Here is a 27,696-nt window from a genome sequence, read left to right as displayed (position 1 = left end):
AATGATATTTTAGGGCTTCTCCTTTCAGTGTTAGAAAGCGATTTAGCAGAGCGGCTAATTAGCTGTACGTTAGCATCAGGGATACTCGAGTTAAACCAGTCTCCCTGATGAATAGAATACAAGAGCCACGAATGTAGCGGTTTACCGCGAGTTGTAGCTCCATTTCATCCATTTCATGGGTGATGGATCTGGCGTTTGTGAGATAAAGGCTCGGCAGGGTGACTTAAGATAGTTGGCTACGTAAGCCTAGCCACAGAAGGCTTGCAGCCTTGCTATTGCTCCTTAGTCTTTTCTCTGACCCAATAACAATCCATGGAGCACACGCTGGTGATCGGCATTTTTTGCGCTATGACTTTCCTTAGTTTCCGATTTAATTGATTAATTTCTTTTCAATGCAACGAGCCGCTAAAGCTACTAGCTGCTGCCGTGGCCACATTGGCTTTTGCGATCGCGTCACTGTTTGACTGACAGCATACACCAGCCTATTGCAGTCCCACACACAATCCCGCCCACCCAACACACACACACACACACACACACACACACACACACACACACACACACACACACACACACACACACACACACACACACACACACACACACACACACACACACACACACACACACACATAAGTCATCCCCAACCTGCCCCTGGGATAGCATATGATGTGTGCTGTCTGCTGCACAACACAATGCACGACACAGTGATATCAATGACACAGATAATTAAATTCAAAATCAGCAAAGTATCGAAATCGCAAATAATAACTGCTATACAGCGAGAGATTACTTTACAGTACGCAGGTTTTACCCACATTTAAAATTCATGCATGGTTGGTTGTTTGAGGAATCAAAATTGTCCCAAAATATGATTGCAAGTGTGATTCATTTTCCGTCTCTGGCACCCCGGTCTAGTTTGTACCTCACCTACAACCTAATACGGCTTCGACATCCTTGCTACTCTCGTGGATGGTTGCTCCTTAAATCTCCAAGCCGCTTTGGGTTTTTTTACTGTTTGATTTTATGTCTCAGCGAGATTACGCTTGGTCTCAGTTTTGCCAGAGGATTTAAGGTACACACTATGTAAGAGGATGAAGGCGCTGCACAAATCAACCATCAGAGAGCCTCTCGACCCAGCATTTTACCAAATTTAAATGCTGCTTCCTTTAATAATTAGAGGGGACTTTAACATTCATATGAACTCCCCACTCAGTTCACTTACTGTTGCGTTTCAGTTTGTTATTGCAACATCCATTGCAGCCTGGTCATCCTGAAAGGTTTTTTCATTTTCCTCATGTTGAGGTTTTTGAGTTTTCCCTTGCTCTCATGTAGGTTTTAGATCAGGGGATGGTGTCTGCAATAATCTGTGGTCTGTGCAGCCCTTTGAGACTCTTTGTGATTGAGGGCTATACAAATAAACATGACTTGACCTTACTTAATTGCAGTTTGCCCTGGCTCATTGTTGATTGAGATGTTTTTTTTTTTTCATAAATGGCAATGTTCTCATTCCACGGTTGGAATATGAACATAGTGATTGGTGAGATCAATATTATATACCTACAGTAGACAGAAAATTAAGAAGTAAAAGCACTACCTGTATCATTTTGCCAAAAGCCGACTCAATAATGACTGAAGATTTTAATGGCTATTTGTCATACCTCTTGAGTCTTATTCACATAATTGTACTATTATGTATGCATTAGTACATATGAGTGTCAATTAATATACTAGTGTTTATTTGTGTATTACCATTGTCTGGAACTCATGACAAAAAGTTAGCGGACACCAGGGCAGACAACTTTGAAAAGTTGCCTGCCCAGCCATAAAGTTGCCTGCCCTATTTTTCACAACTTGAAACACAATAAGACGACTAATCGAAAAAAAAAACCCAAAACATTGTTGCAAAGTATTAAGGATTGATAATCAGAATATATAACAGAACACTTTAAATTAAGTTTATCATAAATCTACTCATAACATTTATTGCATGTATATGACATCGCTGTTTTGCATCTACCATCCGTATTTACCTGTATTTACTCATCTTCATTCATGCAATGTTTGCGTAGCGTCGTCTGCTACAGACCATGTCAACTCCTCTTATCACGATGCTTTTAACGTACGTTTACGTTTTGTAGCGTCATAAATTTTGTTAGCTTCTTTTGAATCTTTCTTCTGGGGCTGAGGTTTTGGCTTGATTTCTAACCACTTCTCCATTTTTCTTGTGTTCTCTGTGTGTCTACTTTGGAAAATGATATGCAAATGCACGATCTTATAACGCTCGGGAAAGTCCGGAAGCACCAAGTTTTTCGATGCAGGCTTCTGATTGGCTGCCGAGTATGCAAATTTGCAAAAGAAGCGAGATTCCGAAGTTTCCAAACCGAACGAAGATTTCAAAATCGGGATAAAGCAAATGTTTGATTTGAAAAACAATCTTACGGGGTTTTTTTTGGGGGGGGGGGGAGGGAAAGTTGTCGGCCACCCGGGCGTAGACGTTTTGTAAGTTTTACGCCCGATGTAAAAGATGCATGGCCGGGTGTCTGGGCAGACGTTATTTCAGACACTGGTATTACGCACATTATTTTTACCTAAGCAAGAGCTCTCCCTTTGAGTCTTTTGCTGATTAAGGGCTATACAAATAAACACGACTTAACTTAAGTTATCATTATACCAGTATAACAAATTTGTAGGGCTTCTCCTTTCAGTGCAAGTAAAACCAATTCAAAGGGATGAAAAAAAAGGTAAAAATACTTGCTTATTGATACATGATGAATGTATATCAAATACTATTTTAAACATCTGTCTTATTTTCTAACGATTTAAGACAATAATAAATCCCCCCCAAAATGATATGAATGAATAAAGTAGCCATTTTTAAAGCTATCCCCAAAGAGATTCTGTATTTAGCATTTCATGGTTGCAGGAGTGTCCTTGTTAGTCATCTTCTCTAATTTCCCTTTGAGGTCTACTTATCGTCGGTATGCCGCAATTAAAGTAATTATATACAATTGTTTCAAACACACCCCGTGCGTGTTGGTTTCACATCAGCGGCTGCAAACATTTATGATAATAAAGTTTTGCTACAGTGAAATTGGAGATAACCATTTACACATCATATAAAAATTGTCGGTTGAAATTAGTTTTACCTGTCTCACTTTCCACAATACGCATGATCTGTTTCAGGATATTGTTTATTGTGTGACTTGCAGGCTTGGCAATTAATTGAAGTTTACTTGGAAATTGCCTTCTCGGAATCTTAAAAACGTAATCAAGGTGCATGGGGTATAAAACAATAAATGTTACATAAGGCTCTTTGCTCTTTCAAGTTCCTGATGTTGTAAAAGTACTGTGAATGCATGGTGTTTTTTAATGGTAAATGTTGAATGGTCTGCATTTATTTATATAGCGCTTTTCAAGTCAATGAAGACCTCCCAAAGCGCTTTACAATTTGCTTCACACTTACCCATTCACACACACACACTCAAACACCAAAAGGGAGTCAGCCATGCAAAGCGCCTACCTGCTTATTGGGGCTATTAGGGATTCAGTGTCTTGCCCAAGGACATCTGCTATGTCATCCATTCCTATCCAGTATTTTTGACTGCCACTATCAAGACCTTGTTTGTACACTTCATTTTTACTGCATTCCTGAAAGCCCTTGCTACCTAAACACAGGCATGACTTTTTCCTTTCCTGCAGCCCATTATCAGCTGATAACAGCTTGAACTTTTTGTATTTGTTGCGAAAAGCCTTTGTTTTAGCAGATACAGTCACTGAAATGAGGTTAATGATTGCAGCAATTTATTACATGCATAATTTAACCTAGTATCAAGAGAGAAATGGAGATAGAGAGAGAGATGAGAGAAGAGAGAAAAGGAGAGAGAGAGAGAGAGAGATGAGAAAAGAGAGAAAGGGAGAGCGAAAGATGAGAAAACAGAGAAAGGGAGAGAGCAATGAGAAAAGAGAGTAAGGGAGAGAGAGAGAGATGAGAAAAGAGAGAAAGGGAGAGAGAGAAAGATGAGAAAAGAGAGAAAGGGAGAGAGGGATGAGAAAAGAGAGTAAGGGAGAGAGAGAGAGAGAGAGAGATGAGAAAAGAGAGAGAGATGAGAAAAGAGAGTAAGGGGGAGAGAGATGAGAAAAGAGAGAGATGAGAAAAGAGAGAGAGAGATGAGAAAAAAGAGAAAGGGACAGAGGGATGAAAAAAGAGAGTAAGGGAAAGAGATGAGAAAAGAGAGAAAGGGAGAGAGGGATGAAAAAGAGAGTAAGGGAGAAAGATAAGAAAAGAGAGAAAGGGAGAGAGATGAAAAAAGAGAGAGAGAGATGAGAAAAGAGAGTATGGGAGATAGATGGGAAAAGAGAGTAAGGGGGAGAGAGATGAGAAAAGAGAGTAAGGGAAAGAAAGAGAGAGAATGAGAGAGAGATGAGAAAAGAGAGATAGGGAGAGAGATGAAAAAAGAGAGAAAGGGAGGGAGATGAGAAAAGAGAGAAAGGGAGAGAGATGAAAAAAAAGAGAAAGGGAGAGAGATGAGAAAAGAAAGGAAGAGAGAAGAAGAAAGAGAGAGAAACTTGTTAACTTCACGGAGCTTTGTTATCAAATCATTGATAGACATGGTAAAGTTATTTTGTTCAACTTTGCCTTTATATAAATATTTCAAAAAATTATCTTATATATTTTTTTAGAAATAAACGTTTATGAGATATTTCCGTAAGTTTAATGTTATCGTTATTGATAAAAAGTGCTTCTCCTTAAAATAACGAAATTTCTAAGCAACCCCAAACTTTTGAACAGTAGTGTATGTCATACTAATCCATAAATAAATGTGATATTGCAAGTTTGAGGAATATGTATTTCAGTTGGAATACTGTTCATGTCAACATCTGTGCTAAAATGTTTCTTTGTCCCTTTTTTGAAGGAATGCCCAGATTTGCCAGCCAGCCAACAGCTTCATCTGTGCGTCAAGGCGACAGCCAAGTCGTGGCCTGCGAGGTCAACTCGGACCTGGTGCCCTTCACACGATGGGAGAAAGACCGTCAGCCTCTGGAGCTCAACGAGAGGCTGATCCAACTGCCAAACGGGGCTTTGGTGCTGAGCAACGCCACAGAAAGCGACTCTGGTCTTTATCGCTGCTTGGTGGAGAACGTGGGTTCATCCAAGTCCAGCGAAGAGGCAAAGGTCCAAATCTTGCCAGGTTGGTCCAGTCAATAATTATTATTTTTTCACTCCTGTATAATTAGCGAACAGGGTTGGGTAGGATTACTTTAACTGGATTACTTTCAATTACTTTTGGATTATTCCAATACCAAATATGCTAATAAAGGACAAAATAAACTTAATATGAATAAAATGATGACTCACAACACGTGGTAAGCTTTCTCTCCTGGCTTTGATCTCTTTGATCTCCGGCAAAACTAACATAAAATGCGACAGAAACAAAATTAAAATAAATCCAAACAGACAGCTTGCCAACATCATTTTTGCCGTTCCATGTATTCCGTTACTCCCCAAGCCTGCACAAAATTTAGTCATTTTATTCATATTTAATTTCTTTTGTCTTTCATTAGCATATTTGGTATTGGAGTAATCCAAAGGTAATTGAAAGTAATCCAGTTAAAGTAATCCTACCCAACCCTGTTACCGAAGTACAAAACCTAGCACATAACAGGCCATTGAACTCCCAGTAAACAAAGTGACGTGATGTACAATGCGGTCAATACACAGCCTAACGTTAAAATGTATATTTATCTTCAGAAAAGTTTCTCAAATACTATGTTGACTTTCTTTAAAACAGATGCAGTGTTCAATTTACCTCTGAAAAGTGATGGGTCCCGCAGACTTGCATGCTCAAAAATCTATGGGTCCCAACAGAGATCTATGGGTCCCCAAAATTTAGTGTTATCGAGCTTGAAATTGTAAATCGGTGACAAATATATAAATAAATATATAAATCTGTATATTCATTCAGTTTTAATCATCACACTTAATTGGTAATACAAAGCAGTTATCACTTCAGATTTTTCAGTTCACCAAAATATTGTACATTATACAAAATAATATTGCTGAAATATTAGTCTATATATTCATGCAGTTTTAATCACTTCAGATTTTTCAGTTCATATATTCTTCGTGGTTTTCTGTCCCGCCACAGTTGAAATGCCTTCTCAAGGTCCAATTGCAGCAACGGAATTTCCATAGCTAGTTTGTGGTTTTCATTGTCGTTGTGCCGATCCAATGTGCTTTTCTGAAAGTTCGTATTGCAAAATGATTTATGCAGTTTTTTTGTCACGCTGGGTGCACGCATCACAGAACATGTAGCCTCTATTATCATCCTCCTCATAGCGTAACAAGGAATATAATTACAGTCCATTTTGGCAGAAATGTCCTTTTTCTTGCTAGGAGTATTCTTTTGTTTATCTTTTCGTCGAATCGTTCGCTTCAAAACACATGTTTACCTTGCCTTCGCAGTCTTCTGAAGAATTTCTCCGCCGTTTTTTCGTGCCGGAATTATTGCCGTTGTTACCGCTTTCTGTATTATGTTTCGACTTATTACCAACACTGAATAAATTACCAATTTTTTGTTGATTTGCACCTAATACCAACTGTTTTTACGGAGGCATACTTCTCTTTCACTTGACAACCACCAAAACAATGACGTCATCTCGAAGCAACGAGATCTCAGTTGCCGAGATCGGCGCGAGACCAAAAGAACAATGGCGGATCTGCCTGACGAAAAGTTTGGAGTGCGGTAAATCTTTGTTTAAAAAAAGTAATCGGGTAATAATGACAATTTGGTGTCAAAAAAGTTGCGTCCCGGGGACGCACATTGATTTGACACAATGCGTCCCCAGCAAAAATGATGCGTCCAGGACGCAGGGACGCGGGCAGACGAGAACACTGCAGATGAATACATCCTTATTAACATGATCCACGTTGAGTTGGTGCTGTGGACGACCACATAACAGACACAATGGAGATGTGGCATGGAAAAGTGTAAAAAGTACACTATTATCGCCCAGCCTCTTGGGATACCCATATCAGATTTGCATGTACCCCATGATTGATCATTTTTAATTTTAGAACGTATAAGAAAGAAACGAATGAAAACTGATGCAATTCAATGGACGTGGAAGCACAGACATTTCAACTTTATTGGGTCGACCATGCGCACTGTAATTGACTGTACAGTGTGTGTTTTTTTGCTATTTTTTTCCCTTTTATTTTCTTTGTTATCGTTGTGTTTGTCTTGCTGTCGGGCACCCCTCTTGAGGGATATGACCAAGGTAGATAGATAGATAGATAGATAGATAGATAGAAAAACTCGCCAAAGGAACAGCGAAGGGTTTGCGTACCCGGCGGCTGGTGGTGAGCGCTCTTTAGCTGCCTCTAGTGGTAGCGTCTGGAAAAATGCCGTAACTTGGGTTTTCTCTCGTATGAACATATTTATGGGCCATGCAAAAAATATGGTAGTGTTTCCCAGTGGTAAATTGTTATAAGAAGAACTTCCTGCAACTGAAAATATAAGCTACATATTCACCCATTATTTTCACCTAACACCTCTAGGCGGAGATATTTGTCTCAACAATATTTCATAGCCACAAATACATTTGCAATATACTCAAGATCTAAAATGCATAAGTTTTGATGAATGCTCCTGCATGATTAAAAATGGTTAATGTAAATCACAGATATATTTGTGGCTCTGCAAAACAAACAATTTCTTACTGGAGAAAGCAGGTCCTAGTGAAATGAAGAATTGGATTTGAAAGTCCTGAAAAAAGGGTTGAATTTGGCCATCTATTGGAGTTTAAGGATATTTTTTTTCATTCTAGAGAGTTCAGTGCTTTCAAGTAGTGGACTTTGACATTTTTCATCCGACCGCTTTTGGTTCTGGTGTCGAGATCAACTTGCACCTCGGACCTTTTGAAGTTTTTAAAGACAGATGACCCCCCTTAATTTGAGCGATGGCGATGTGGTTCAGTAACTCACTCTGACATTAACCCCTGCCATAACCCGGACTTGCCTTTTTTCCTCATCGCAGAAAGCGGAGACGAGAGGAAGCCGGAGTTCCTTGTGCAGCCTTTGTCTGTGAGCAAGGTGCTCGGTGCCAGTGTCTTGCTGCCCTGCGTGGCCACGGGATTTCCGACACCACATGTGCGATGGATGTTTAAAGACACTCTTCTAGAAGAAAGGTATACAGCTTTTTGTCACCAATGTATTATTTTAATGTATAATGTATATATCCTTGTACCGGTCCGTCGTGGTGAAGGGGGAGCTGAGCCGAAAAGGCAAAGCTCTACCGGTCGATCTACGTCTTTTGGGTTATGACGGAAAGAACACAATCCCGAATACAAGTGGCCGAAATGAGTTCCCTCCGAAGGGTGTCTGGGTTCTCGGTCATCCGGGAGGGACACTGCTCCTCCGCATTGAGAAGAGCCAGTTGAGGTGGCTCGGGCAATCTGATAATGATGCCTCCTGGACGTTCCTTGAGGTGTTCCTGGGTTGTCCCACCAGCAGGAGGCCCCGGGGCGACCCAGGACACGCTGGACTATGTCTCCCGGCTGGCCTGGGAACGCCTCTGGATCCCGTCGGATGAGCTGGAGGAGGTGGCTGGGGATAGGGACGTCTGGGCTTCCCTTTTAAGGCTGCTGCCCCCGCGACCTGACCCCGGATAACCGGAGGACAATGGATGGATGGATGGATGTATATATCAGGGGTCGGCCTTGTATGCTAAATTATGTGACGATAGTTCTACCCAACCGGTGTTTCGCAACACCTGTTTTTGTGTGTCACTAGGTGATCAAACACCCCAGTTCTTAACCCCTACTGCCGAGCGCCAAGATAGGTCTTCAGTCTTTGGTGTTAGGTGAACCAGTGACCTCCCTGTCTGAGGGCGGGCGCCCTACCCCAAGGTCATAATATAATATACATGGACAATTAAAGGTTGAAAAATTATCGAGCGGGCGGATTATCGGCACTGATATTTGGGGATTTGATGGATATTGGTATCGGCCTGTTTAGTTATTTGAGGTGCCGATTATTAAGCACAACACCGAACAACAGCCAAGCTGAGCCTTTTGGTCCCTTTCCTGTCTTCTGTCTCTGACTTTACCCATCCTGCACCTTCTGATTAGATAAGCAAACAGGGGCGGAGCAACCGAAGCAGGAAGCTGTCCCCACTCTTCATTTTCCACAATCGTGAGAGTAATGGCTGTTTGAATATTTCTAGTATTTGCAAATATTTTTCCCATTCATAGTTAGCGTCTGTTTTTCTAACCCTCCCTTGACTAAAATGTCAACCAAATGACGCTAACGTGCAGCGACGCGGAAGCAGCAAATACTGATGTTCTAACGGATGGGCAGGGCGCTCGTATGACGCGGCAGGGGTAAACCAGTGAAAGCTGTTGAACAGAAGAGTGTGTTGTGTCACCCTGACCCGAGTGACACGACCGCTTTCTTGTGTCCCGTTTCCTCTGGAGGGACGAAAGTATCACCAACTTGGGTGCTGAGGTTGGGCATTTGGGTTGGCCATGGTCCAAAAAAATTTGTGTGTGTCTTTTGCTACCTTTTCACTTTTTTTTTTTCTTAGCTTTTGTATGTGTTTGTCTTGCTGTCGGTCACCCCTCTCGAGGGGTATGACCAGGGTAGATAGATAGATTGATAGATAATCCCTAATTCAGACTCCCCGGTAGAATTTGATTCCTATTTTACGTGAACTCGTGTTTTCCAATTTCAAGATCGTCGTCTTTATAATGTGTTTTTTAAGAAATGTTAATTGGCGTGATTAAAACAACAAAGTTATTGTTGTCAAGTCAAGTCATAGTTATTTGTAAAGCCCTTTATCACAACGAGTCTCGTTTTGCAATTGTGGTCTCCAATATTTTTTGACTGATGCTTAACTTGTTTAGGTGTTTCGTTTGGCCATGGTCAATTTTTTTGTGTTTTTTGCTACTTTTTCCTTTTTTCTTTTCTTTGTTTTTGTGTATGTGTTTGTCTTGCTGTCGGTCACCCCTCTTGAGGTATATGACCAGGGTCGGTAGGTCTCCAATATTAATGTGCTATTAAAGGAAAACTCGCTTTTTTTATCCACATCCAAGATCTTTTTTGGGCGATATTCACGAGTAAATATGGTAAGTTCGTTGTTTTGATTGGAATGTTAGCTCTGAATAATACTTAGCCTCTTTGATAATAAATAATTGATATTTGTATTCTCTCTAAAATAGAAAAAAAGACACTCACATCACTGTATCTTGGGCAGCACAGCGGTGCAGTGGTTAGCGCGTGTGCGGCACAGTTTTGAGGTCATGAGATCGAACCTCGCTATGTGGAGTTTGCATGTTCGCGCCGTGCTTGCGTGGGTTTCTTCCAGGTACTCCAGTTTCCTTCTACATTCCAAAAATATGCATGTTAGGTTAATTGGCCGGTCCAAATTGTCCCTAGGTTTGAATGAGCGAGTGAGTTGTCTGTCCCTGTGTGCCCTGTGACTGGCTGGCAACCAGTTCAGGGTGTCCCCTGCCCACTGCCTGATAATAGTTGGGATGGGCTCCAGCACCCCCGTGACCCTACTGAGGATAAGCGTTGCAGATAATGGATGGATGGATGGATCACTGTATCTTGACTGGGAGTTCAGATTTGAAAAAGTATGTGACGCATTAGAAGATATTTTTAGCCTCCTCTAACTTTCCTTCGGAATATCTGCGCTGTACATAATATTTCTGTTGGTCTGTAGTACTTGCCAAGTTGTAAAATCTGTTGTACCAGAAGTCACTGCAGGGGTTAGCTGTACGTGGCACTTCATTTTGTGGATGAGGTGGCCAGCTTTCCTGCTGGGAAGAAGTTCACAAATGAGGAACCCCGCACCTGTGGCCTTTCTCCTGTGGCGCTCATTATCTCAGAAGGAGAATGTCACATAAAGGGACATTCGGTATTATTAAGTGCCACCTAGTGGTCAAAAAATCTGTAATGGAAAAAACAAACAATATTAACTTAAAAAAAATAGATAAAAATACATAAAGTACTGCATAAATGTGCATTTTTAAATAGTCTGCTACAAAGCACAAGGATGAATCCAAGTTACGGAAACGGAAGTCATGTTTATTTGTATAGCCCTGAATCACAAAGAGTCTCAAAGGGCTGCACAGACCACAGATTATTGCAAACCACAGATTATTATGACACCATCCCCTGATCGAAAACCTACATGAGGGCAAATAATACACTGATATTGTCTGCATAAAATAAATGTTATTCATATGCTATAGCAGGGGTCGGGAACCTTTTTGACTCAAATAGCCATAAAAGCAAAAAATATTAATTTTATTTTGGGAAAGAGCCACACCATATATTATGAGACAAATTTACTAAATTGCTAAACCCGCGCCCCAGACAGAAGCTTAGTCTTCAGCACATTTATTTTTGATGATTTGATAAAAATTATGAAAAGAGAATAATGCCAGAGCCCCTGTCCCAAATTCAACAAACAGACCACTTTAAACTTGTCTCTTTCTTGCAATTACTCAAGATCGGTTAAACTCCTTTTGACCCTTTTTTCATACATATTGGTTTCAAAACCAGATGCAATTATTTATTTTGTAAAAACGTTACAACATTCTGAGAATAGGGAGCCTTATGTGCTTACCTTTGGCGAGAGATGGGAGGGAATGCTTGTACTTTTTGCATAGCTCCACCCATCCCTCCCACTCACCCAATCAAATGATTAAGTTCTCTTCCGGTGTTTTGGCGTATTTACAGTTCTGTGGATTCATCATAAAGTATCTGAACACTGAACACAGATTATATAGTGAACTTTTAAATAAAGGATTCTTTAGCGTTGTACAGCCAAAACGAGTTTTTTTTCCCCTTTTTTTGTGTGACACCTTGACTGTAAATTGTAGTGAAAAACGTGCCCTATATATACTGCGAAGTGTTTCCTTCGCAATTAGCTCTGGTTTGGCTTTACGTGTACCTGAAAAGGATAGACAATCCCGGTTTTGAACAAGATGGAGAAATTTTGCATGCAATCAAATTGGTCTCTGAGCCACAGATACTCATAGAAAGAGCCATATATGGCTCGCGAGCCATAGGTTCCCGACCCCTGTGCTATAGGATAGAAGTGTGTTTTAACCTTAGATTTAAACATTTCCACTGAGGTTGCAGATCGAATCTCAGGGGGAAGATCATTCCACAACACCGGGTCCCGAATGGAGAATGCTTTCAAACCTGCAGATCTCTTCTTGGCTCTTGGGATCACAAGCAGAATTGAAAGTGATCAATCCGAACCATTTCATTTTTTATATGAAATGAAATGATCTGCATTTATATAGCGTATTTCAAGTCAATGACTTCCCAAAGCGCTTTACAGTGTGCTTCACATTTCCCAATAGCGGCCTTGTATTGCAGCTATGTAAGACGCTAACCTGCTTATTGGGGGTAGTAGGGGTTCAGTGTCTTACCCAAGGACACTTCGACATGTAACACGGACAAGCCGGGATTCGAACTGGGATCCCTTGATCCCAAGACGAGCGCTCTACCTTCTGAGCTACTGCCACCCAATATGGTAGTTTACGTGTATTTGCAAGTTCAAAGATACTTTGTGTAATAGAAAACACACCACAAAACAGTCAGTTTGCCCCAGGAGCACCAATGACACATTTTGTTACTATAATCGTATTGTATAGTGTGCTAAAAATGTATGGAGACAGCAATGATGATGACGGTAAAAATAATGATGGTGGTGATGATGATGATGAAGTGACTGTGCATCCACAGAATAGAAGAAGACTGAATAGAGGGTGGCACAAAGAAGCGGGCCTTCCATCAATTCCCCTTTCGTGCTGTCTTTTGTTACCTTCTTTTATGTGATTTTCTTTGTTCTACTTTTTGTGTAGCTCGAAATATAAAAGTACAAATACAGTTTACTATTCTTATTTATTTTTATCACTATTAGGCGGCTGAGTAGTTAGCGCGTCTGCTGCACACTTTTGATGTCATGGGTTCAAATTCAGTTATGAAATGAAATGAAATGATCTGCTTTTATATAGGGCTTTTCAAGTCAATGACTTCCCAAAGCGCTTTACAGTGTGCTTCACATTTCCCAATAGCAGCCATGTAAGACGCTAACCTGCTTATTGGGGGTGTTAGGGGTTCAGTGTCTTACCCAAGGACACTTCGACATGTAACACGGACAAGCCAGGATTCGAACTGGGATCCCTTGATCCCAAGAGGAGCGCTCTACCTCCTGAGCTACTGCCGCCTGCTTTTCTGTGCGGAGTTTGCATGTTTTCCGCGTGCCTGTGTGGGTTACCTCCGGGCACACTGATTTCTTCCCGCTTTCCAAAAACATGCATGGCAGGTTAATTGGTTGTCTTAAATGGTCCATAGGGTATGAGTGAGCGTGTTAATGGTTTTCTGTCTCTGTGTAACCTGCGACTGTCTGGCAACCGGTTCAGGGTGTCCCTTCCTTACTGCTCAAAAGATAGCTTGGATGGGCTCCAGCCTCCCCCGCAACCCTAGTGAGGATAAGCAATGCAGCTGATGAATGGACTATCATTATTTCCCTATTGTCTTGTAAAAAGAACTTTTGTAAATACAGTGGAACCTCGGTTTTCGAACGCCTCTCAGTTCGAACAAATCGGTTCTCGACCAAAAATTTCGAGAAATTCTTACTTCGCTTTTCGTTCAAAAAAAACGGAGTTCGAACGCCGGTACGCTAGAGGCGATGCTGAGCGGCGTACGAGTCTAGATTGCCCCCACCCCTCGTGAAGAACTGTTGTCACGTGAGCGCGCACTCCTTTTTGCTTTCGTTTTTAATATCGGTGAACGTAGTGTTTTAACCCCTAATTATGCCTCGGAAGAAGGTTGGTGCAAGCAGCAAAGTTGCTACAGGTGAAAAAAGAAGATTAGTGCGTACAACTATTGCATTTAAGAAAGAAATTATAGCAAAATATGAAGAAGGTGTGCGAGTTTCCCTTCTTTCGAGGGAATAGACCACCACAAAGGTAAGAAATCCTATTCATAATTATTTTCTTTATCCTTTAACCGCTCACCACTTGTTGTGGAGACCCGGGTGCTAAATGACGTATAAACGACCTGATTTTTTTTATTTTTACACGTTCATGTTAGCGCAATCTTTCGTACGGAAGATTACGCTAACGCGAACGTACGATTAGCCTGGGTTAGCTTCATGTTTACGTTTGTGGTAAGCATTCGGGGTGTTGGAACGGATTAAAACGATTTTACATTACTTGTAATGAGAAAAAACGATTTCGGTGAATGTACAAATCGGTTTTCGAACAGGATTCTGGAACGGATTATGGTCGAGAACCGAGGTTCCACTGTAGGTGTAATTGTGAGATGTTATTTATATGTAAATACACAGGAGATCTAGCTGTGAGACACAATTATTAAGGAAGTCTATAGGGTAAGAGTGTTAAAACATATGCTTCTTCCTATTCCTTTTCGGACATGTTTTGTTGACTTTGTTTTTGTTTTTTGAATTGTCCTGTTCTTGTTTTGTTGGCGGCATAGCGGCTTAGTGGTTAGCGCATCCACGGCACAGTTCTGAGGTCATCGAATCCTCCTGTGCGGAGTTTGCATGTTCTCCCTGTGCTTGCGTGGGTTTCCTCCGGGCACTCCGGTTTCCTCCCAAATTCCAAAAACATGCATGTCAGGTTAAATAAGTCTGGTCCAAACTGTCCCTAGGTGTGAATGTGCAAGTGAGTTGTCTGTCTCTGTGTGCCTTGCGACCTGCTCGCAACCAATTCAAGGGTGTCCCCTGCCTACTGCCCGAAGATAGCTGGGATGGGCTCCAGCACCCCCACGACCCTTTTGAGGATAAGCGGTGCAGATGATGGATGGATGGATGTTTGTTTTTTCTTATGTTCGAAATAAAGTTCCATTGATTAGGTTTTTTTGGCGTTACCCGCAACAGCAAGATGGCTGACAATAATAATAATAATAATAATAATTTCCTTGTATTGTCATTCTGTGTAACAATGTACACAGAACGAAATGTCGATTGCATCTGACCCGATGCAGCCGCAGCCAAGAGAGGGCGCCGCCGACCACTTTTTAAGTCTTAGGAATGACTCGGCCGGGGCGCGAACCCGAACCTCCCAGTCTCAAAGCGGGCGCCTTACCATCTAGGCAACTCTTTCTAGATTAGGTTCATATTAGGAAGTATAAATGGAATTTCTCGACCAACAAGTGTTTTTAAAAATATGCATGTATGATAATTCATGTATATTTGCTTAGTATTCAAATCCAGTGGCGAGCCATGTATTTCACATAAAGGTCTTCAGTAGTGCTACGTCTGAATCAATCCAACCCTATTTTATGGCTAAAATAATTTACTGCAGCTTAAGATGTGATACATTAAAAAAATCAATACTTACCTCATAAAATTTCAGTATAATTTAAGTAGTTTGACACATTTTATTCACCAAAAATCCTTTTTTTTTCGTGCACAAAATCCATCCACTTTTCTTTCCTCAAGAAGATTTTAATAACTCTGCCCTACAGGTTTTCTGTGCGTTTTAGTTTCATCAAGAAGATCTTTTCTATTGCCATTGAAGCTTACGCTGTAAGTCAAGCCTGTCCTGTCGTATTTTTGGTGCACGTTTTAATTCGATGTAGGGCATTTTTTACTTCATGTATTCGTTGTGATACTTCCGTTACCGCCCCTAGCCAATCATAGTTTGTGAAACTGCTGACGCTTAAAGGCCAGCTAGCAGGCGCTGGCTCGCTAACTTGAAATCTGATTGGCTAAACCAACAGTTTTATTTTATGCCTCGGGGCCTGCAGTGCTGATTGTGAAGGCCTCCAGGCAGATATCTGACCCTAGCAACAAGTAAGGGCTAAAATGTGATTGGTTAAATGCTTAAATACATAAGCACACATCGGGAAGCAACACAACCAAAGGGATAGCAACGTAAGAAGGCTGACAGTCACTTATGAATTATTTATTAAGTATGCATAGACAAAATATAATAACATCCCATAATTCAGATCTTTTTTAGGCCAGCAAAGAGGGCTTTCCACACCCTGACAGCCCACCTTTGTTCAAATCAGTATTGCTGTTTTTATTGAATTAATTTTTTTTAACCACTCTGTGGCGTTAAATAATACACAATGTCCCCTTAAAGCTTAGAGTTTTCATATAAACATTACATTTGATTCTCACCACCCGTTTTTTCTAACACTTTATCAATTAACCTAGGAAAACTTGTAGTTTATTTATAGGTGAACAAAACAAACTTGAGTAATTACTTGATCATGATTTTTCTGCTTTTCTGACTTGAGAGTCAATGTTTTGCAGAAGACTTCGTTTCAAAGTCTTGTAACATTCGCTTCCAATGGGAATTGGTTAAAGGGTAGCTATTAATCTAGCTTTTAATTACCAAATTCCATTGGCGTAGACACCGCCCCAAGGTTACTCATACTGCTAATTAGGAAGTGCTCTCTAAACAGCCTTAAAAGATGTCGGTATAAATTCCGCCTTCAGACCTGAAATGGATTGTTAAGGGAATCCGTTCCTGCATTTTGAATTTGCTGTGACGTTGACAAATGAAAGAAAAGCCTTTTTGTCCTCGAGTCTCCTGTTATGGGATTGCTACACATCGCTGTCACTTCTTAATGAATGCACATGTTGTGGGAGTGAGCGAAAGGAAGTGACAAAGAGAGGCTTAATTGGTCTTGGGATTAAAGCACAAAAAAGGGCCTTGAAAGTGACATAATCAAAGCTGAAATATTTTTGGAGAACTTTTCAAAGCAGCAATTTGAAATGTGGAGTCGGATAGCAATCAGCGCTGTTCACATTGTGTTGGTTTTAATCATTCCATTTCGAGAAAGTGAACTGACTTGAAACACAAAACCATGAGGTGGTTTCAGCAAGTAAAAGTTGCCATGTATCTTTATTTTAATAATGAATGTGTAGTCAAGTAACGTCATGATTATTTGTATAGACCTTAATCACAAGGAGTCTCAAAGGGCTGCACAGACGACAGTTTATTGCAAATTACAGACTATTATGATACCGTCACCTGATCTAAAACCTACATGATGGCAAGGAAAAACTCAAAAACCTCAACAGGAGAAAAATGAAGAAACCTTGAGAAGGGACTGCAATGGAGGAAATCCCAACTTCCAGGATGACCAGGCTGCAACAGATCTTGCAAAAACAAATAATACACAAATATTGTCAACATAAAATATAGGTTATTCATATGCTGTAGAATAGAAGTATGTTTTAATCTTAGATTTGAACATTTCCACTGAAGTTGCAGATCGAATCTCAGGGTGAAGAGCATTCCACAGGACCGGAGCCCCGATGGAAAACGCTCTCGAACCTGTGGATCTCTTCTTGGCTCTTGGCATTACTAGTAGACCAGCATTTTCAGAGCGAAGGCTCCGGACCGGAAAATAGGGGAGAAATTAAATCTGAAATCTATGAGGGAGCAGGTCCATGCATGATTTTGTATACTACCAACAAAACCTTTAAATCACATCAGGCATTAGCAAAACATTGAATCCCTAATGCCCCCAAAAAGCAGTTTGGCGTCTTGCATGGCTGCATGGCCGCTACTGGTGTGTGAGTGAGTGTGTGAATGGGTAAGTGTGAAGCACATTGTAAAGCTCTTTGGGAGGTCTTCATTGACTTGAAAAGCGCTATATCAATGCAGACCATTTACATCTTAAGCTAACAGAAAGCCAATGCAGGTTAGCTAAAATCGGGGTAATGTGATCAAACTAAAAATGCTTAAAAATGATCCCTTATGAAGACATGCTTGTAAGAAAAACCTCCCAAATAGAAAGACAACTGGTGTTTTTTATTTTGTTAGACTACGTGATTTTACCATTACTTTTTGAAGAAACTATGATTTAGGATTTAGGATTCAGTACCAATATTGACACACAAACTGCTGCCCGTCAATGCCGGTCTATGAAGAACAGGAAGACGCTTTACACCGAAAAAACAATGGCAACCTCATAATGAAGGTGTTTCGTGTGGGGGAGCAAACCGTTATCCCCCAAAAAATCGTGGAGAGCAGGCTTTACTTTCCCAAGACACACCACGGTGCCTGAAGGATCCTGGCGGTTAAGGGATCTGTGAACTAAATAAAAATAATCTGTTTTGCATCACACATTGTGTTCCGCATTGTGATTGGCTAAACAGTCTACCAGCTTTTTACTATTCGACTGCCCAATAGTTATCTGTTTAAAACGATTCGTGTATAGGGGTGTGTTCGTAAATTTCAATGTACAATAAAGTATTTAATTGTCCAATAACTGTATAAATAAATAAAGATTTCTACTTCATCCATTTCACCTATCACGGGTCATTTTTGGAACCTTACCCCCGCAATAAACAAGGGATTACTCTATATGTTAAATTCTCTTTGTCCAAATTAAATCACAAACTTTTGAACAAAATCACGTCTATCAAAAAAAAAACAAAAAAAACAAAACACTTTTTACTAATATGGAATAATGTCATGCTTTTTGTTACAGATTAGCACAAAAAGCACTTTTTAAAATAACAACTTATTTTCTCATTTATGTGATGTTATGTTATGACCAGGTCAATTATTGGAAGTGAGGGTGTTCCCTCTAAGCTGCGCGCGTGCGCAGTTGCGCACTGCTCGCATATTCTCTGCGCACAAGAAAATCTAGCCGGCGCACAAAAATGAGGGCTCAAAATTACTAATTAAGAAGCGACTTAAGTCAAAGTTACAGTGCATGAAGGTAAAAATACACATGTTCCCCCGACGTTGTGTCCTAAATGCGGTATTTTGAAGTCGAGTCACAGTAGAACGAAGTTGAGTAAAGTTAGTAGAGTTGGTCGAGAACCGGCTTCTTCGGCTCGGCTCACTAAAAGGAACCGGCTCTTTCGGGTCCTAAACGGCTCTTCGGGTTGTTTTTGCTTCTTTAATCCCAACATGACCACATATTATTTAAAATTATGCACAAAATGACTTAAAAGAAAGGGGGATAGAACAAAAAAGAAAAAAATACCAAAATGAAAAAGTAGTGAAAAGTTGAAAAAAAAAGAAACAAAAGGAAGTGAAAAAAAAGAAGGAAAAATCTAGAAAAAAGCCAGAAAAAAAGAAAAGAAAGAAACAAAGGAAAAAAGTAAACAGAACAAAAAGAAAAAAGTAACAGCTCGGAAAAAATAAACACAATGAGATTTTTCTAAAGAAATTAAAAAAAAGTAGAAAAAAACACGGAAAAAATAAGAAAAAGTTTGTGTTGCATTCAAATAATTTCCAATTATATCAAGTGAATCTTGTTGCCAACATTGTACTTCCACTAAGAAATGTGATTAAGTACAGTTCTGTATCTTACAACCGACTAAATAAGCCCCCAAAAATGTTAATATTATGCGACAAAATCTATCAGGAAATAAAAAGAAATGGATATCTTGTGAAAGAATTGTAAGAACAAACGGTGTTTGTAGGCCGTACAACCTTTGCAATAGTACATGAGTCAATTCTTTTCAAAAGAGAAAAATAATTTTGCATTGCCGGAAACTCCGCAAAATGTAACTTGATGTAAGGTTTTGGACATGTTTCATAATGAATTATCTTGCCACACTTGGGATTATGGTTGCTCACTGTTGTTTCAAGTGTGGCTCACCGACTTTGTATGAACGCTCAGACCTGTGGAAAATTAGAGGGAACATTGGTCATGATATAGATGACCATCCTCTAAATTCCACACACTGCCAATAAGTTAATGGCCTTAATGTGAATAGTGCATGTAAAGATATGTTGGTTAAATCTACTTTACCAGTGGTTGAAAATATTTTCAGAACATATAGTCTTAAATGTATTTAAAGGTGCTGTCCGGAATTTGACTTGCTGATGCCATCTTCTGGCTTGAATTATCATTGTAGCCTATTTCAAACTGCTTGTGTGGCTTTTGCAAGAACGGTACTTCCATGTCTTACACCAGCTCAAATAAGCGAGCTCTTCTTTTTTCATCTTTTTGATGGTTTTGGGTTGGCGTTTGGACTGCATTTTAAACCTTTCTTACTTTCAGCATTTTTATGCTACGCTAACAGAAAACTGCGAGCACGAGCATGAAATCACTGTCCACCCCCTTTACTGATTTGTTATGTGTTGCGACCCACAAACATCTCTGATAAAAGCAGATACGTGCTGTGGAAAAAAAACATTATGAAGGCGCTTTGAACTCTGGATTATTGTTAATGGATACTTAATAGAGGGAATGTAATGATATGAAATGAAATGATCTGCATTTATATAGCGCTTTTCAAGTCAATGACTTCCCAAAGCGCTTTACAATGTGCTCCACATTTTCCAATAGCGGCCTTGTATTGCAGCCATGTAAGACGCTAACCTGCTTATTTGGGGTATTAGGGGTTCAGTGTCTTACCCAAGGACACTTCGACATGTAACACGGACGAGCCGGGATTCGAACTGGGATCCCTTGATCCCAAGACGAGCGCTCTACCTCCTGAGCTACTGCCATATGTGTCCATACCATTAACTTACCAGTTATTTTGTTGCAATACGGCTTGATAATGTCTCTGTAAAACACCAAACATCCGTGGATGTAGACATCAGAGTTGACAGCCACACACAGGGAGTGCTCAAAACTCCCATTTTGTTTGCACAGGCGTCGACACACCGTTTAAATTTAAATTCCTTGTGATGTGAATGTGATAGAGTATTCATAATTAATTCGCATTTGTAATCTGTTAAGTAGGTTACTATTGCACGATTTGTACTCCTGCCACGATGCCATGTGTCAGTATGTCTTTTGAGCTTGCTACTACTGTTATTTCCTAGCTTTTGATAAGGATGTACTGCCCTTAGGCTGCGTTTACACTGAAATTCCACATCTGTCATGGCTGATGAGGTGTTTTCGCACAGGGGGTTCGCTCCAACCTTGTTTTTGCAATACAAATTGCTCCTCATCCAACAGCAAACTCACAATTCATTGGGATTCATCTCCCCAATGTTGACTATCCAGCCGTGTGGGTTGTCAACGTGATAAGTCATAGACATCATTGCCACTTACTTGAGAGGGAGGGCAAAGACAGTCAGTGCCAGGCTTCTTTGTATACATCACAACAGATGACACTCATAAAGCGTCATCTTTTGTTATTTTGACTATTACTCTGTTGTCTAATAAAATCCTCCAGTCGTCATTGAAATGGATGAATTATGCATGACGCCCTGCAAACAACAGACTGGCAGAGCGTGTAAATCAACCTTTTTCCCCTGAATTCTGGCACTGCTCCGTCTTGTCTCGATCATTTGACTGTGACCATGTATATAAATATATATATATTCTCTTCAGTCTTAGAGCGAGACAAAGGAGCGATGCAGGAAATGTGTTTGGAATTGGATTGCAAATAAACCTGTCATGCAAATGTCAGAAACCCTCGATTTAACTTCAGGCTGGCAATTGTCCGGCTCAGATCAGAAGTCGGATTTTTGGAGCAATTTGAATAAATCGTTTAAATGCCTTAGGGACAAATGAATAACCCCGTCTGGATACATGGCGATTTAGAGTATCCTGATTTACAAAGGATAAGTGATGTAAGGGGAAGTGATGTGTTTTCTACGCGGCTTGCCAAAATCGTTTATTACAGTACACAGTGCTGAGTGAAAGTATTGGCCGCCCATTAACTTTTTATCATATTGCCAGATATCAGGCTTCACACTTAAAGCTAAAAAACTGAAATATTTTCTGAGAATTAAGAGCAGATAGGAAGATTGTTAAATAAAACCAAATTATTTCCACATTTTATATTATATTTCTTGGGAAAAAAACTGAAAAGTAGATGTTGCACAAATATTGGCCCCCTATACTCTCAGCTCAGCAAACTGACTGAGGACTTCTGAATGATCCAATTTCAACCTAGATGACAAACAATGACAAACCTAGTGCACCTGTGTGTCATTAAGTCTTAGTTTGAATGCACCTGCTCCGTGATGGGCTCAGTGGAGTCACTGAAGAACAGACAATATCATGAAGACTAAAGAACACACCAAGCAAGTCGGGAATAAAGTTGTGGAACAGTTCAAAGTAGGAATGCGATACAAGAATCCTTTTGCAAGACACTGTATATGTATGGGGCAGCACGGCAGCGCAGTGGTTAGCACGTCCGCGGCACAGTTCTGAGGTCAAGAGATCGAACCTCCTGTGTGGAAATTGCATGTTCTCACTGTGCTTGCGTGGGTTTCCCCCCAGGCACTCCGGTTTCCTCCCACATTCCAAAAACATGCATGTCAGGTGAATTGGCCGGTCCAAGTTGTCCCTAGGTGTGAATGAGCGAGCGAATTGTCTGTCCCTGTGTGCCCTGCGACTGGCTGGCAACCGGTTCAGGGTGTCCCCTGCCCACTGCCCGAAGATAGCTGGGATGGGCTCCAGCACCCCCGCGACCCTACTGAGGATACGCGGTGCAGGTAATGGATGGATGGATGGATGGATATATACAGGGAGTGCAGAATTATTAGGCAAGTTGTATTTTTGAGGATTAATTTTATTATTGAACAACAACCATGTTCTTAATGAACCCAAAAGTCTCATTAATATCAAAGCTGAATATTTTGGAAGTTGGAGTGGGGCTTTTTTAGTTTTAGCTATTTTAGGAGGATATCTGTGTGTGCAGGTGACTATTACTGTGCATAATTATTAGGCAACTTAACAAAAAACAAATGTATACCCATTTCAATTATTTATTTTCATCAGGGAAACCAATATAACAGCTCAACATTCACAAATATACATTTCTGACATTCAAAAACAAAACAAAAACAAATCAGTGACCAATATAGCCACCTTTCTTTGCAAGGACACTCAAAAGCCTGCCATCCATGGATTCTGTCAGTGCTTTGATCTGTTCACGATCAACATTGCGTGCAGCAGCAACCACAGCCTCCCAGACACTGTTCAGAGAGGTGTACTGTTTTCCCTCCTTGTAAATCTCACATTTGATGAGGGACCACAGGTTCTCTATGGGGTTCAGATCAGGTGAACAAGGAGGCCATGTCATTAGTTTTTCCTCTTTTAGACCCTTTCTTGCCAGCCACGCTGTGGAGTACTTGGATGCGTGTGATGGAGCGTTGTCCTGCATGAAAATCATGTTTTTCTTGAAGGATGCGGACTTCTTCCTGTACCACTGCTTGAAGAAGGTGTCTTCCAGAAACTGGCAGTAGGACTGGGAGTTGAGCTTGAGTCCATCCTCAACCCGAAAAGGCCCCACAAGCTCATCTTTGATGATACCAGCCCATACCAGTACCCCACCTCCACCTTGCTGGCGTCTGAGGCGGACTGGAGCTCTCTGCCCTTTACCGATCCAGCCACGGGCCCATCCATCTGGCCCATCAAGACTCACTCTCATTTCATCAGTCCATAAAACCTTAGAAAAATCCGTCTTGAGATTTTTCTTGGCCCAGTCTTGACGTTTCAGCTTGTGTGTCTTGTTCAGTGGTGGTCGTTTTTCAGCCTTTCTTACCTTGGCCATGTCTCTGAGTATTGCACAACCTTGTGCTTTTGGGCACTCCAGTGATGTTGCAGCTCTGAAATATGGCAAAACTGGTGGCAAGTGGCATCTTGGCAGCTGTACGCTTGACTTTTCTCAGTTCACGGGCAGTTATTTTGCGCCTTGGTTTTTCTACACGCTTCTTGCGACCCTGTTGACTATTTTGAATGTAACGCTTGATTGTTCGATGATCACGCTTCAGAAGCTTGGCAATTTTAAGAGTGCTGCATCCCTCTGCAAGATATCTCACTATTTTTGACTTTTCAGAGCCTGTCAAGTCCCTCTTCTGACCCATTTTGCCAAAGGAAAGGAAGTTGCCTAATAATTATGCACACCTGATATAGGGTGTTGATGTCATTAGACCACACCCCTTCTCATTACAGAGATGCACATCACCTGATATGCTTAATTGGTAGTAGGCTTTCGAGCCTATACAGCTTGGAGTAAGACAACATGCATAAAGAGGATGATGTGGTCAAAATACTCATTTGCCTAATAATTCTGCACTCCCTGTATATATTAAATCACTTGTACATTTGTTTCTTCAATTAAATCAGATGAAAAAAACCACGTGATTTCTATTCCCTCCCTCCCCATACACACTATTAATACAAAGTGTATTCAAGTATTCAAGTCAAGTCAAGTCAAGTCATTTTTATTTGTATAGCCCTTAATCACGATTAGTCTCTAAGGGCTTCACAAGTTATTACATATAAGAAGATTAGGTTACTCGTATGCTATAGAGTAGAAGTGAGTTTTAAGCCTAGATTTAAACATTTCCACCGAGGTTGCAGATCGGTGATATATTCGACTGGGTTTGCTGCGTATGAGGAATTTAATTTCGAGTAAGCATATGAAATGACTCAAGGTGCATGAGTCATGCCTGTGAAGCAGAGAAAGCTACTTTTAAGTGTAGGAATATTGTGTGGGTCGCTGGTCTCGAACATAAAGCTAATTTGCCCCCCACTGAACGCATGCAGCTTCGTCGCACATCTAACTCTGTGACCACACTGGGGGTTATCACGCCTTATTTGTCCTACTCTACTTTGCTTATCGTCTGTACAGAAACTGCAGGGTTCCATCGTTGTCCTCACGTATGTAAACCATATTTTTTATTCAGCTTGAAACAGTGAAGTAGCGTCTGCCCGGACGCCCGGGGCGTGCATCTTTTATGTCGGGCGTACAACTTACACAACGACTCTGCCCGGGTGGCCGACAACTTTTTCAAGAAACAAAAATAAATATTTATTTTTATTTATTAATTTTTCCATATCAAACGTTTGCTTTATTATGATTTCGAAATCTTCCTTCGGTTTGGAAATTTTGGAATTTCGGTTCGTTTGGCAATTTGCATACTCGGCAGCCGATCAGAAGCCTGCATCGAATAACTTCGTGCTTCCGGACTCTCCCAAACGTTATAAGGTCGTTTATTTGCATATCATTTTGCAAAGTAGATGCACAGAGAACACAAGAAAAATGGATAAGTGGTTAGGAATCAAGCCAAAACCTCCCATAAGAAATATTCAAAAGAAGCTATCAACATTGATGACGCTACAAAACGTAAACGTATATTAAAAGCATCGTGGAAAGAGGAGTTCACGTGGCTTGTAGCAGACGATGCAACGCAAACATTGCATGAATGAAGACGAGTAATTACAGGTACATACTGATAGCAGATGGAAAACAGCAAAGTCAATTTACATGCAATGAATGTTATAAGTAGATTTATAATAAACTTAATTTTAAAGTGTTGTTCTGTTATATATTCTGATTATCAATCCTTTATACTTTGCAACAATGTTTTTTTTTTGCGATTAGTCGTCCTATTGTGTTTCAAGTTGCGAAAAATGGGGCAGGCAACTTTATGGCAGTGCAGGCAACTTTTCAGAGTTATCTGCCCTGGTGTCCACTAACTTTTTGTCACGAGTTTCAGACACTGCTTGTCATGGAAGTTGACACTTACATGGAATAAAAGACAAAGTGTGTTTAATTTAAACATGTGGTTTTATGCCGAACTGTATATGAACACACATATTTTGTACATGTCTGGAGATAATCTTAGGCCATATGTTAGAATAAGACACTCGGCATGAGATAACACCACCCACTCAAATGGCTTTTTCGTAATACAACAATATACCCTTAAGATAAGATTTTGCTTTTTAGAAGCTTGTTTGGGTGATAAAGCAAAGAAAAGGGACAGCTGCACAAATCTTTCTAATCTTTGTTGTCTGTGGTTGTCAAACGTAGAAAGACATTTATAAAAAGCAAGAGGAAGCTGAAAAACTGGATTTGGCAGTGGTTGCAGAGGTTGGGGGGTGCCTAACCCAAAGTAATTTCTGTCAGGAGAAATTCTCAAAAATGTAAATCCATGCAAAAAGCAAAAATTCACAGTATAGTCACTTGATTAATTATTTAACCTCATGATTAATATTTGGCATTGAAGCAGGACTGAGTGTCACGGTTGCCATGGCACCCAATTGGCCCCGCCCGTGTGGCCCCAGCTGCTGCTCGTTGACAGATTGGCTTCCTTGCTATTTAAAACCAGTCCTGTCACTCCTTTTGTCAGTCCATCTGCAAACCTCAGTGAACACTAGGCAAGCCTTTTTTCGATACTGACTTCCGCCTGTCCCGATTTTGCTCCCGTCTGTCTCCGGCTACGACCCGCTGTTCCATTTTGTTCAGGAACTGTAACGTGTTTAGAGTTACTCTCTGTGTCCCTTGTTTTATTGTGTTTCTATAAATTTGCTCCAGTCATGGATTACTTTTCCACCCAAATTACACTTGGCATTGTCCTTTTATATGCCTCTACTTTATTTTAGCATCTAGGAAGGGTGGGCGCATGGATTTTGTTCTCTCTTCTGCCTGGCAGGCAAGTTTTAGCAGTAGGGTAGGAAACGAGAAATGCTAGTGTGCCCAACAGTTACCCACTCAGGGACAAACTTAGAGAGTGGCTGAGGGCGCTAGGTGAGACAGAGCAGTGCTGATCCATCTACATCGAAAAGCAGTTCATTGAGGACATTGGCGAAGGGTTGAAGTATCTAGAATTAATCTTTGAAGTTATCATGTTTAAAGCCTATGATATTCACTCAACAGCCAGATGTCCGGTTGAAACAACAGGTTGTCCGTCTACTTTAGCTGAAATGATCATGTGTAAAGCACATTATATACACTCAACAGCCAGATGCCCGGTCGAAACCAGGGGTTTTCTGTCTACTTTAGCTGAAATGACGCTACACTGACAGTTAACGCAGCTCCGTCTGCAAACTCTGTAAAACTCCATTGTGATGTATTTTTGCTTCAGTTGCAAAAAAAGGCTACGAGGGGGAGCGCACGTTGGTAGTTTTAGAGAGCATTCAGTTGAGTGGGTTGCTCGGCTGCCCCTCGCGAGTGACAAAGACAATCTTGGTTGGTCTGAATTCACTTTAATTACGGTTCTCAGGCTTGTCACATTTGTTTTGAAGAAACTTCTCTGACACTATTCCACGACATAATATCGATTCGATCCAAGTACTTGCTCAGTATCTATAATTTTGATATTTGAATCAATCTGCCGACTCCTCGTCCAGACCCAATTCCTAGGGTGGTTTGAAAAGACTCGAGACCTTCTTTCCCAACAGTAATTCAAAACACTACTTACAACAAAGCAGAAAAAAATACTTTAAAATATTGTGGCCAGAAGTGAATAAAACAAGAAGTAAATACGTAAACAAGTACGTTCAAATGTATGGATAATGCTAAGGCGCATTCACTTCCACTAAATGATTAACTTGACTAAAATATTGATATGATAATTTAAAAGATTATCAGGATATAAGGGCAGCACGGCGGCGCAGTGGTTAACGCGTGTGCCGCACAGTTCTAAGGTCTTGGGAACCTTCTGTGTGGGTTCAAATCCAGCTATCGGACTTCCTTTGCAGAGTTTGCATGTTTTCCCCGTGTTTGCGCGGGTTTCCTCCGGGCACTCCGGTTTCCTCCCACATTCCAAAACATGCATTTCAGGTGGATTGGCCGGTCCAAATTGTCCCTAGGTGTGAATGAGCAAGCCAGTTGTCTGTCCCTGTGTGCCCTGCGATTGGCTGGCAACCAGTTCAGGGTGTCCCCTGCTCACCACCCTATGATTGCTGGGATGGGCTCCAGCACCCCCGCGACCCTACTGAGGATAAGCGGTGCAGCCAATGAG

At 40.8% G+C, this 27,696-nt stretch overlaps 1 protein-coding gene across 9 annotated transcripts in view; it reads left to right on the top strand.

Annotated features, from left to right (window-relative positions):
• Positions 1–27,696, top strand: part of neo1a (neogenin 1a) — a 267,525-nt gene that overhangs the window by 125,157 nt on the left and 114,672 nt on the right. For all 9 annotated transcript variants that reach the window (XM_088333606.1, XM_088333605.1, XM_088333603.1 and 6 more), the window contains exons 3-4: positions 4,917–5,192; positions 8,040–8,190. In XM_088333606.1, coding sequence (XP_088189732.1) covers positions 4,917–5,192; positions 8,040–8,190 — 427 coding nt within the window. The remainder of the gene's footprint in view (positions 1–4,916; positions 5,193–8,039; positions 8,191–27,696) is intronic.

Source organism: Urocampus carinirostris, chromosome 4, assembly GCF_059441175.1.
Source record: "Urocampus carinirostris isolate Australia breed hairy pipefish chromosome 4, RoL_Ucar_1.0, whole genome shotgun sequence".
In the NCBI taxonomy this organism is placed as follows: Eukaryota; Metazoa; Chordata; class Actinopteri; order Syngnathiformes; family Syngnathidae; genus Urocampus; species Urocampus carinirostris.
The sequence above is the reverse complement of the archived record's forward strand: the minus strand, read 5'-3'. Positions and strand labels throughout refer to the sequence as shown.